The sequence below is a fragment of the Rhinoderma darwinii genome, chromosome 5, assembly GCF_050947455.1.
Source record: "Rhinoderma darwinii isolate aRhiDar2 chromosome 5, aRhiDar2.hap1, whole genome shotgun sequence".
NCBI classification, from domain to species: domain Eukaryota; kingdom Metazoa; phylum Chordata; class Amphibia; order Anura; family Rhinodermatidae; genus Rhinoderma; species Rhinoderma darwinii.
The window spans coordinates 225111866-225125668 of record NC_134691.1 but is presented as its reverse complement, the minus strand read 5'-3'; the positions used below and the strand labels follow the sequence as shown (position 1 = coordinate 225125668).

At 38.6% G+C, this 13803-nt stretch overlaps 1 protein-coding gene across 3 annotated transcripts in view; it reads right to left on the bottom strand.

Moving 5' to 3' along the window:
* The window catches only part of GOLGA4 (golgin A4), a 125473-nt gene that overhangs the window by 98996 nt on the left and 12674 nt on the right, over window positions 1-13803 (bottom strand). For all 3 annotated transcript variants that reach the window (XM_075826984.1, XM_075826985.1, XM_075826986.1), the window contains one exon: window positions 11295-11348. In XM_075826984.1, the coding sequence (XP_075683099.1) occupies window positions 11295-11348 (54 nt within the window). The remainder of the gene's footprint in view (window positions 1-11294; window positions 11349-13803) is intronic.

The following is a 13803-nucleotide window of genomic DNA, read 5'->3' as shown; positions in this document are numbered from 1 at the left end:
TAACTGGTTGCCGACACAGGACGAGAACGCTCGTCCTGAGCGACGAGTACTTGGAGCATTAGGACGAGCACTCTCGTCCTGTGTGACAGCAGTCTGTGCGCGCGATCGAGAGCGGGGCAACGGCTGTAATACACAGCCACAACCCCGCTCTGGCAGCCGAGAGAAGAGAAACCTCTTCTCTCCGCCGTTAACCCCTTGAATGCAGGGATAAAAACTGATCGCGGCGTTCAAGGAGAGGGGACTGCACTTTGATCGCGTCACAGAAAATAACGGACGCGATCAAAGCCCACAACTCGTATGGCCAGATAACCCAGGGTCCATTGAAGGACCCCAGGGCTGTCTGAACATATTTCCTGTTAGGGCATACTGATCAGTCCACAGGCTAATGTACTAGCATATAGACCTATGCCAGTACATTACAGTTACAAAATAAAAATCAAAATGATAAATCCCTTTATGGGATTAAAAAAAAAAGTTAAATGAATGTAAAAAAAGAAAATTCTGATAAATAAAAAATTTCAAAAATACACAGAACCACACATTTTTTTTATAATAAATAAACTTTTTAAAATATAAGTCCTAAAACATGAAATAATAGAGACATATTTGGTATCGCCCCGACCGTAACAACCTGTACAACAAATGTATAACATTATTTATGATGATCGGTGTAAAAAAAATATATTAAAACTGCTGCGGAACTGCTTTTTTTCTGCATTTTCACCAAAATAAAAATTTATAGAAATTAAACGATAACGTATTTGTACCAAAAAATGGTACCTACATAAAGTACAACTCGTCCCGCAAAAAACAAAGTCTCATACAACTACGTCGTACAAAAATAAAAGGGATAGATTGCATTAAACAAAATATCCGTAAAGGCGATACTGCAAAAAACTTGGCGAAGTGTGAGTCTAAATGGATCTGGACTCTGGGAACAATGCGCCCCATGGGACTCAATGAAAACCTAAATTTCGCTCCGTTTCTCTGACCGTTGACCTCCAGCGGGTCATTTTAAGTATGTTTTATCTATTTTCTTCATTTTGTATATTTATCTAATTATTTTCCCCTTTTTTCTGATCATAGAACTGATCGATTAGTTTATAGTTGGAGAAAATTGAGACTTGAGAATTACGAAAAAACTGAAGAAACCTGGTTTTTCGTGAAATGCTATATGTTACTGAATAATTATTTATTTTATTTCTATTATTTATTATTATGTATATATATTTTATATACTTGTTTATACATATATATATATATATATATATATATATATATATATATGTAATTTTTATGTATCTCTTAGATTTATATTTTTGATCATTTCTACTACACTTGAGTGTTTATGTAATGAATTTTTTCACACACATATATATATATATATATATATATATATATGCACACTGTATAGCATTACATTTATTCTATATTTTGTTGATTGCTGATTATATCTATTCATTTAATATATATATATATAAATTAATTTCCCAATTTTAGCACTTTATATACACTTATTTATATAAAAAGAAAACCAACCCAAGAAAATATGATCGACTACAGCACAAATGTAGAGAAAAATACAAATGATTCTTTATTGGAATAAAAACATGAGACAGATAAAAATGGAACTAGGGGATGAGTCACACAGTAAAAAAGGACGTCTGATCAGTCAAACATGCCAGGTATGGATATTGTGTCCACGTATTGTGTAATAGCAAAATAGGAGTAAATGCATGTAGTCATATAAAGAGCCGTGTCTAATGGAAAACAGCACGGATATAATCAAGGTACATCAGATGACAACAGCACAAATCGCAGAGAGGTAAAAAGCAGATGCCGATAGCTGTGGTAATTACAAAATACGTATATACCATCAATAATAATTACAACTAGTTACCAATGTAATGTGCACCAAGTAGTGCCAGAAAGTGCTTGAAATCAGAAGATGACCATAAATGATGAACATAATGGAGCTATGCTTGCTACACAGGACAGAAAAGATAACACTACATACCAGTGGACATGATGGAAACAGGGATGAAACGTCCTGACCCGACGCGCGTTTCGGCGATTGCCTTCGTCCGGGGTTAGGCAATCGCCGAAACGCGCGTCGGGTCAGGACGTTTCATCCCTGTTTCCATCATGTCCACTGGTATGTAGTGTTATCTTTTCTGTCCTGTGTAGCAAGCATAGCTCCATTATGTTCATCATTTATGGTCATCTTCTGATTTCAAGCACTTTCTGGCACTACTTGGTGCACATTACATTGGTAACTAGTTGTAATTATTATTGATGGTATATACGTATTTTGTAATTACCACAGCTATCGGCATCTGCTTTTTACCTCTCTGCGATTTGTGCTGTTGTCATCTGATGTACCTTGATTATATCCGTGCTGTTTTCCATTAGACACGGCTCTTTATATGACTACATGCATTTACTCCTATTTTGCTATTACACAATACGTGGACACAATATCCATACCTGGCATGTTTGACTGATCAGACGTCCTTTTTTACTGTGTGACTCATCCCCTAGTTCCATTTTTATCTGTCTCATGTTTTTATTCCAATAAAGAATCATTTGTATTTTTCTCTACATTTGTGCTGTAGTCGATCATATTTTCTTGGGTTGGTTTTCTGTCAATTTCTGATCGACGCACCAAGTATATCTTGGTTACTTCGTAGGATTCAATATATAGTGCATCTATTATGGCCAGTAATGTTGTCTCATAGTTCATTTTGTTGATACTTTCTAGCACTATTTTCCATTGCATCCTATGTGTTGGTATTTTATCGGTCTTACACTTATTTATATGTATATATCCTTATATACTCTCTTATTTGCATTTTGATTTATCATTATTTTTGTATTTTATGATTATTAATGCCTATGTATGGGATATTATCTATAAATACGTATCACTTTCATTTTTTAATTAAATTATTACATTTAGTCACTTTTTCCTTGTGTTTTGCACTGTTCACATGGATGCGGTTTTCACATCAAAATAATTCTAAAGTTATATATATAGGCATCTGACTATCTTGTTGTGTATCGTTTTCTATTTAAAGATTGATATTTATTATATAATTCATACTATTTTGAATAATCACCTTTATATACATATATACATCTATATATATATATGTTTCGATTTCCGTTATGGAATGTAACAAGTTAACAGTGTTTCAGCATATTATGCGGTAATGCTGTCTCAATGCCCTCCGATAACCTGCCCAATCGTGTGCTTTTTTTGTACATCCAATCATTTTCTTTATACCGGAGCTTGTTCTGTGCGCTTACGTCAGGGGGAGGGGCTTTGCTTCCTTCAATTGGTGCGTCTGCATTGGAGTGGGTGCGGTGTCCGGGCGTTAGACGCCGTTGACCCGCTCCGATGACACATTTTCGGAAGTGCACTAGCGGCCATCTCTACACCTGGCGCATGACGCCAATTGCAAAATCCCATTGATTTACAAGATTTGCTTTACAAATGCACATGATTGGACGGGGGATCTTACAAAAGGGTGACCTTAGCTGGAGAGACGCCACCCCCGGACGAAGGCATCCCGCCGAAACGCGCGTCGGGTCTGACGGTCTCTCATTGCAGGGATATCATTATGGGTATGTCATTGATTTCATTCCTTCTATGCTGCTTGCTTTCATAACACTCACTTGGAGTGATACTTACTTGCATGTCTCTGCTTCTAAAGCGGCATTATAGGAGGATGGTGATCGGCAACAGACTGCCAGTGTCCTTATTATATATCATCAGTATCATTATGCATATTGCTATATTATACATGTTATCATTTGCACCATTGCTTTGATTACACAACTAATCAGTCTGGTTGCCCCAGTACATTTACTAGACATTGTTTCCATTTTTTGTACTTATATCTCTTGCAATTTTTGAACGTTTTTATTCATGCTCTGTATGACTCACCTTTTAATATTTGTGACATATGTTAATAAAGTTTGTGATTTTTTTCTGCCATACTTTTTGTGTTAATTGTACCCCACACTTTATAGGTTTTATATTAGATGTTGAGGGTCAATGCACCAAGTCATACTTGGTTTCACGTAAGATCTTGTCTTAAATTCAGCATATGATATGCTTCGTTATTCATTAGCGAGATCGCTTCCTGTCTGTACCAATAGGTTTTTCGTTTTTTTAATGTAGATAAGAGTAACGTTTTTATTTTTAAAAAACGAGCATTTTTGGCCAAGTTATGACCATTTTTGTATTTATGCAAATGAGGCTTGCTAAAGTCCAACTGGGCGTGTTTAAAGTAAAAGTCCAACTGGGCGTGTATTATGTGCGTACATCGGGGCGTTTTTAATTCTTTTACTAGCTGGGCGTTTGGAATGGGAGTGTATGATGCTGACGAATCAGCATCATCCACTTCTGTTCGTTAACACCCAGCTTCTGGCAGCGCAGACACACAGCGTGTTCTCGAGAGATCACGCTGTGACGTCACTCACTTCCTGCCCCAGGTCCTGCATCGTGTCGGACGAGCGAGGACACATCGGCACCAGAGGCTACATTTGATTCTGCAGCAGCATCGGCGTTTGCAGGTAAGTCGAAGTAGCTACTTACCTGCAAACGCTGATGCTGCTGCAGAATCAACTGTAGCCTCTGGTGCCGATGTGTCCTCGCTCGTCCGACACGATGCAGGACCTGGGGCAGGAAGTGACGTCACAGCGTGATCTCTCGAGAACACGCTGTGTGTCTGTGCACTGCCAGAAGCTGGGTGTTAACGAAGAGAAGTGGATGATGCTGATTCGTCAGCATCATACACTTCTATTCACAACGCCCAGCTAGTAAAAGAAGTAAAAACGCCCAGATGTACACACACAATACACGCCCAGTTGTACTTTAACTTCAAACACGCCCAGTTGTACTTTAGAAAGCCTCATTTGCATAAATATAAAAATGGTCATAACTTGGCCAAAAATGCTCGTTTAAAAAAAAAAAAAAAAAGTTACTCTTATCTCCATTGCAGCGCCGATCTGCTGCAATAGGAGATAGGGGTTGCAAAATCTGGTGACAGAGCCTCTTTAAGGAGTTAAAGAGAAACTTTGAAAAAATTTGCATTTTTCGAAATTTTAATCTATCCGCTTGTAAGACAGATGGGCATACCACACAAAATGGTTACTATTTCATATATCCCATATGCCTACTCCATGTTTGCATCGTTTTTTGTACATTCTTTTATTTTTCTAGGATGTTACAAGGTTTAGAACTTTAGCAGGAATTTCTCATACGTTCCAGAAAATTTCAAAAGGCTATTTTTTCAGGGTCCAGTTCAGTTCTGAAGTGGCTTTGAGGGCCTTCTATATTAGAAGGCCCCATAATACACCCAATTTTGAAAACTGAACCCCTCAAATTATTCAAAACCGCATTCAGAAAGTGTTTTAACCGTTTAGGCGTTTCTCAAGAATTAAAGAAAAGTAGAGGTGAAATTTACAAATTTCATTTATTTATTTTTGCCAAAATTAATTTCTAATAAAAAATTTTCTGTGACGCAAAAAGTTTTATCAGAGAAACGCAACTCAATATTTATTGCCCAGATTCTGCAGTTTTTAGAGATATCCCACTTGTGGCCCTAGTGTCCTAATTGACTAAACCAGAGGCCTCAGAAGCAAAGGAGCACCTAGTGGATTTTGGGGCCTTTTTTTTTTTAGAAAATATTTTAGGCACCATGTCAGGTTTGAAGAGGTTTTGTGGTGCCAAAACAGTAAAAATTCCCCAAAAGTGACCCCTTTATGGAAACTACACCCCTCAAGGAATCTAGGGGTATAGTTAGCATTTTGACCCCACAGTTTTTTTTTGCAGAATTCATTGGAATTAGTCTGAAGATAAAAATCGATTTTTTAGACATTTTTAATTTTTACAAGGAATAAAAGGAGAAAAAAAAACACCCCAACTTTTGTAAAGAAATGTCTCCCAATTACGGCAATACGCCATATGTGGGAATAAACTGCTGTTTGGACTCACAGAAGTGAAGGAGCGCCATTTGGCTTTTGGTGCTTAAATTTAGCCGAAATGGTTTTCAGAGGTTATGTCGTATTTGCAAACCCCCCAAAAGTGACCACATTTGGGAAACTACATTACTTAAGGAATTTATCTAGGTGTATAGTAGGCATTTAAACCCCACAGGTCTTTTTCAGAAATTATTAGAATTCGGCCGTGAAAATGAATATCAACATTATTTCCACTAAAATGTTGAAATTTTTCATTTTGACACAGTATAAAGGAAGAAAAAGCACCCGCAACATGTGTAAAGCAATTATCCCCGATTATGGCTATACCACACATGTGGTCATAAATGTGTTTTTTATTAGAAATTAATTAACCCTTTCCAGACTGATCCATTTTTTGCTTTTTCTTTTTTCCCTCCCCGCTTTCCAAGAGCGATAACTTTTTTATTTTTCAGTCAATGGAGCTGTGTGAGGGCTTATTATTTGTGGGAGGTGTTGTTTCTATTGACACCACTTAATGTAGTGGGAAACTGAAAATAAAATCCTTTGCAGGCAGAAATTGGAAAAAACTGATTCCTACATTGTTTTTTAGGTTTTGTTTTAATGCTTTCACAGTGCAGTAAAAACGCCAACTTCAATTTTTTCTGTGACTCAATACAATGACGGTGATACCAAATTTATAGTTTGTTTTATATATATATATATATATATATATATATATATATATATATATATTTTACTACTTTTACAAAGTAAAAAGTATTTGTTAAAAAAAAAAAATTAACTGTTTTGTTTCACCACATTCCGAGAGCCATAATTTTTTTAATTTTTTGGTCGATTGAGCGGTGTGAAGGCTTAGTTTTTGCGGGATGTCCTGTATTTTTTATTGCTACCATTTTTTGGTACATACAACTTTTTCAAGCCCTTTTTATGAAAAGTATTTTTAGAGCGAAGGTGACGGAAAAACAGATTTTGGCACTTTAAATTATTTTTTTTTTACATAATGGTATAATGTAATAGTTCGGACTTTTACAGCAATATCAATTTTGTGTATTTTTTACACTTAGTTTAGAGAAAAAAAACTGGGAAAAGGGTTGTTTTGTTTTTTTTTTGTTTTTTTCACTAATAATAACTTTATTAACCTAATATATATATATATATATATATATATATATATATATATATTATTTATTTTTTTACACATTTTATTAGTCCCCCTAGAGGACTTGAACCAGCGATCATTAGATCGATGGTACAATGCACTGCAATACTAATGTATTGTAGGGATGTCACGATACCAGAATTTGGACTTCGATACCGATACTTCGTTTAGTATTGCGATTTCTATACCAATTTCGATACTTTGCCAACAGTAGAAAAAAAAAAAATTCTTCCGTTTTCTGATATGAGGCGCGACGTGTGATGATTTTTGAATGTGCCTCACATTAATAGTAATTAATCCCATCCTGTTTCTCAGTCATAATGGGTTAATGTGCGAGGTACATGATGGGGTTAATTACTATTAATGTGAGTAACATGGAGGTTAAATTCATCGCACCTCGCGCCTCACATGAATAAGTGATAGAAAGCCGTGTTTATTTAATTTTTTTACAGCGTACACATCATAAATGATGCAAAAGAATTGTTGTGCGCGCCATTACTGAATGTGTATATTTTATGTATTGAGACTTATTTTAAGGTTTGTTGTAAAAAAGGTGAATGTGTATTTTTTTTTAAATTTAACATTACTTTGTTTTTACACTTTAATGTACTGACATATATCAGATATGTGCCAGTACATTAGCCTGTGGACGGATAGCACACAGGCAGTTGTTAGGACATACTTGAGTATGTCCTAACAACATGAAATATGTTAGGACAGCCCTGGGGTCCGTCAATAGACCCTGGGCTGTCTGCCCATATATGGTATGGCCCTCGATCGCGTCACAGGAATTCCCTGTGACGCGATCCAGGGGCATCCCCCCTTCTCATTTCCTCTTGAATGCTGCAGTCAGCTGTGATCGCAGCATTCACGGGAATAGCGGCGGAGATGAGAGGTTTCTCTGATCTCCGCCGTTATAGAGCGGGGCTGCGGCTGTGTAATACAGCCATTGCCCCGCTCCTGACAGGAAGTGCGTGCGCGGTCAGCATGAGGTGATGCGGCCGGCGCTGCACTAATGAGCGGCAGTTCAGGCACTGACAACAGAACACGGGGGTGTTTTGTAGAGTGCCCGCCATGTTCTGTCTTCAGTGCCGCCGCTCATTAGTGCAGCGCTGGCCGCATCGCATCATCCTGACCCCGCGAACTTATGACTCAGGAGCGGGGCTGTGGCTGAATTACACAGCCGCGCTACCATACATTCATGTATTACTATACTGAGCTGTGCGGCTGCACAGCTCAGTATCGAAATACAGGAAATAGCGGTATCGAACCGTTTAGGGATGCACAGTATCGAAACAGTATCGAAGTTTCGATGCACCGTGCATCCCTAATGTATTGCAGCATATTTTCATTTTTACAGGCATCTGTAACGGCGCGATCGCTGTTCCTGTCCGTTAGTCCCGGGTATCAGCTGTATTACCGTACACAGCGGACACCCGCAGCGTATGGCCGGAGCTCAGTGCGTGACCCCGCTCAATACATCAGCCCATGCACCATAACGTGATAAATCGTTGTGCGCGAAGGGGTTAATGCGCTGCGGAGTGAAAATTTATATTTTCCACGGATTTGACATTTTAGTGCACAATATGTTGTGCCCAGTTTGTGCCACTGAAGACAAATACTTCATAAAATATTAAGCGGGTTCTCCCGGGTATGGCGATGCCATATACATGGACGTAAACTGCTGTTTGGGCACACTGCAAGGCTGAGAAGAAAGGGAGCACCATTTGGCTTTTGGAGCGCAGATTTTGCTTGGTGGTTGTTTTGTTTGGAGTTTTAGTGGTATTTCGGATTATAATATGTAAGCTGGGCAGAGTACATCAGGATATAATAATTGGGTATAATAATGCAGTAAATAATGATCCGCAGATATGTGGCCAGTGTCGCACTGATAAATGGTGACCTGATCTTATGCGCTTCTGGAACACTCAGAATATGGCTATGCAAAATGTGCAAAGAGCCAGAACTTTTTTATTTTTTTGCCACCGGAGCTGTGCGAGGACTTATTTGTTGTGGGACAATCTAAGTTTCATTGGTACCATTTTGGGTTACATGTGATTTTTTTTTATCACTTTTTATTTCATTTTTTGGCAAGCAGGGTGACCAAAAACCATTAATTCTAACAATGTTTTTTATGGTATTCACCGTGGGCTATAAACAACAATTTGACTTTATTCTGTGTGTTGATACGATTAAGGCGATACCAGATGTATATTGTTTTTTTTTATGTTTTACAGCGTTTGTGCAATAAAATCACTTTTTTTATAAAATTATTTCTTTTTTGCGTCACCATATTCTGAGAGCCATAACTTTTTTATTTTTCAGTCAAAAAAGCTGTGTAAGGGCTTGTTTTTTGCGGTCCGGGTTGTAGTTTTTATTGGTATAATTTTGGGGGACTTTTTGATCACTTTTTATTCTATATATAGGTGGGTGGTGATCAAAAAAGTAGTGATTCAGGCAGTTTTTTACTTAGTTTTTTAGCGGTGTTCAACGTGCGGGAAAAATAATATTATAGTTTTATAGTTTGGGTCGTTATGAACGCGGTGATATCAAATATGTGTACTTTTTTTAATGTGTTCATTTTTTCCCTATAATAAAAGACTTCTTATTGGAAAATAAAAATATTTGTTTTTGTAACTTGTAACTATTATAAAAAAAAATTCTTGCCTTTTTTTTTGTCCCACTAGGGGACTTGAAGACTTGGAGCACTGACCGCTGATAGAATACATTACACTACCTACGTAGCATAATGTATTCTAACGGTCATGGTGACGTGGTACCATGGTCCTCATAGGTTTTTGTACATGGCAGCCTGGAGGCCATTGTCTGGCTTCCGATTGCAATGGCTAACATCGGCAGCCCACGCGATTTCATGTGGGGGCTGCCGATCTGCTGTAAACGCCTTAAATGTGGCGATCACAATTGACCGCCGCACCGAAGGAGTTAATTGCCAAAATCAGCGGCGATGGGCCGCTGATCGACAACGGGGAATGCAGGGCAGACTCCCTGCACAGTTAACCGCCGGTGTGGTGACGCGCGGCGGTTAACTGTCAAAGCCCAGACGTAACAGAACGTCAAGGTGCGGGAAGGGGTTAAAGAAAATATGCCTCAAAATTAACTTAAAAATACTAAAGCAAAAAAAATTTAAAAAACCCTTTAAAAATCAGCTCCAAGAACGCCTGGATTTCAGAGCTTGTTTTCGGAATTGAATTCAGCCTCATCTTTTTCAGCCTGAACATTTTTTCATGCCGTGTGAACATAGCCTTATTGTGCTCCAAATCTGCAACGTTTCTTCACTCCGCGGCAGTTTCTGTAGTTCTTTCCAAAAACGGATATTGTTTGGTATCCCAGGTCCCTTCTAGAACCTAGGGGAAACCTGGTCAGCATAACACTGGGCTTTCTTTCCTGACATCGGAGCGGATTCTTTGATGTACAAAGTGGCAAGTATTGACAGCAGTATTTCTCTTTTCTTCAGACCAGGGGTCTCAAGCACGCGGCCCACGGGACACAGAGCCGCTAGTACAGACTCTGCTCCGGGACGCTGTGGAATTCCCTGACATCGCTGTCCATAAAGGGGCTGCCAAATCTTGACACGTGTGTCTGCCAAACACGGCTAACTCATCCGCCGGACTGCATTTAGCGACACAAACTGGAAAACTGGATTGTTGAAATAAGCATGTGGAGAAATATCTCAAATTCTAATCCTAGCGGTTTTATTATAGTAATGTAGTATTATAGTGTTATAGTAGATCAAATAACTAATTGATTAACAATAATTTTGTATTGTATCAAATTTGAAAGTAATGCGGCCCGTCAACTTCCCATTTTTTCTATATGTGGCCCACTTACATGGCCGAGTTTGAGACCCCTGCATTAGACGCACCCCTATATCACTTTATTGTACAGTGCCGTGTGCAAAAACGACATTTCCCAAAACACAAATGACCAAATTTCCCTGCATGCAGAGCTTGATTTCAGCCCTGAAGTCTGTAAAATTGTGAATGCTGCTCTAGACTATTATAATTATAGGATCAGTACAAGTTACAGAATGGGATGCAAATGAATTCTATAAAATTGTGTTTATAAGGTAAGGAGATGCTTTAAGACTCAGGTAAAAGCTTGAATAATAATATGTAGAGCTTACCTGATTGGAGACTGGATCATTGCCATTCACGCTGTCTGCAGACCTTGATACATTCTTTTTGAATAGAATTAAAGACAAATATTTATACATGTGCAATGTGGGGTTAACCGGAATTATTAGTCATAGCAAGATTAGTCGCTTAGATTTGCAAAACCCAAACTATATATACACATACTATATCAAAAAAACGTTGTAGGAGTTTAATGCAAGATGTATACAGGACAGAGCAGGATACAAACTTTAAATAAATATTTAGGTAAGAGAGCTTTCGTTCAGAAATCTAATACTAAAAAAATCAACCTAGGTATATTAGCCAAACATCTTATTCTAAAGCGGACCATTCGGATTTTAATGATCGCAGATCCCATCAAAATTTGGGGATCAGGGAATCTGGCAGTCACTTATCTCCCTCCCCCTGTTGAAATATGCCTATTCAGCAAAGTTTTTTTATTGGAGAGCCCGAAAAAAAATCTATGTTAGGCTTCGCTCCCATCTGCGTTAGACGGAACGCCAGAACGGAGCCCTGAGATTTCGGTCGACTGCGCTATTCATTCCGTCAAAACTACGGAACCCTTGCACAACGGGGACAAATTAAAAACCATTGGCACCGGATCCGTCACCATTGAAATCAATGGTGATGCAAACGAATACCTATGGTTTCCGTTTGTTTCAGTCAGGGTTCCGTTCTGACGGAAAGCTCAGACGGAACACCAGAACGAAGCCCTGACGCAGACGTGAATGAAGCCTTAGTCAAAAAGACATCATGTGTAAATATAGCTTAACGGGAATGTGTCATCCAAAAAATTACCTATTGTTTACATCAAGTTTTTATGTTAAAACATACTTAAAAATCATCAAAAATTCATATATTATATAATGTCATATATATATATATATATATATATATATATATATAAATACACACACACAGTGGAGGAAATAAGTATTTGATCCCTTGATGATTTTGTAAGTTTGCCCACTGTCAAAGTCATGAACAGTCTAGAATTTTTAGGCTAGGTTAATTTTACCAGTGAGAGATAGATTATATTAAAAAAAACAACAGAAAATCACATAGTCAAAACTATATATATTTATTTGCATTGTGCACAGAGAAATAAGTATTTGATCCCCTACCAACCATTAAGAGTTCAGCCTCCTCCAGACCAGTTACACGCTCCAAATCAACTTGGTGCCTGCATTAAAGACAGCTGTCTTACATGGTCACCTGTATAAAAGACTCCTGTCCACAGACTCAATTAATCAGTCTGACTCTAACCTCTACAACATGGGCAAGACCAAAGAGCTTTCTAAGGATGTCAGGGACAAGATCATAGACCTGCACAAGGCTGGAATGTGCTACAAAACCATAAGTAAGACGCTGGGTGAGAAGGAGACAACTGTTGGTGCAATAGTAAGAAAATGGAAGACATACAAAATGACTGTCAATCTACATCGATCTGGGGCTCCATGCAAAATCTCACCTCGTGGGGCATCCTTGATCCTGAGGAAGGTGAGAGCTCAGCCGAAAACTACACGGGGGGAACTTGTTAATGATCTCAAGGCAGCTGGTACCACAGTCACCAAGAAAACCATTGGTAACACATTACGCCGTAATGGATTAAAATCCTGCAGTGCCCGCAAGGCCCCCCTGCTCAAGAAGGCACATGTACAGGCCCATCTGAACTTTGCAAATGAACATCTGGATGATTCTGAGAGTGATTGGGAGGTGCTGTGGTCAGATGAGACTAAAATTGAGCTCTTTGGCATTAACTCAACTCACCGTGTTTGGAGGAAGAGAAATGCTGCCTATGACCCAAAGAACACCGTCCCCACTGTCAAGCATGGAGGTGGAAACATTATGTTTTGAGGGTGTTTCTCTGCTAAGGGCACAGGACTACTTCACCGCATCAATGGGAGAATGGATGGAGCCATGTACCGTCAAATCCTGAGTGACAACCTCCTTCCCTCCACCAGGACATTAAAAATGGCTCGTGGCTGGGTCTTCCAGCACGACAATGACCCGAAACATACAACCAAGGCAACAAAGGAGTGGCTCAAAAAGAAGCACATTAAGGTCATGGAGTGGCCTAGCCAGTCTCCAGACCTTAATCCCATCGAAAACTTATGGAGGGAGCTGAAGATCCGAGTTGCCAAGCGACAGCCTCGAAATCTTAATGATTTACAGATGTTCTGCAAAGAGGAGTGGGCCAAAATTCCATCTAGCATGTGTGCAAACCTCATCATCAACTACTAAAAATGTCTGACTGCTGTGCTTGCCAACAAGGGTTTTGCCACCAAGTATTAAGTCTTGTTTGCCAAAGGGATCAAATACTTATTTCCCTGTGCACAATGCAAATAAATATATATAATTTTGACAATGTGATTTTCAGTTTTTATTTTTAGATAATCTATCTCTCACAGGTAAAATTAACCTAGCCTAAAAATTCTGGACTGTTCATGTCTTTGACAGTGGGCAAACTTACAAAATCAGCAAGGGATCAAATACTTA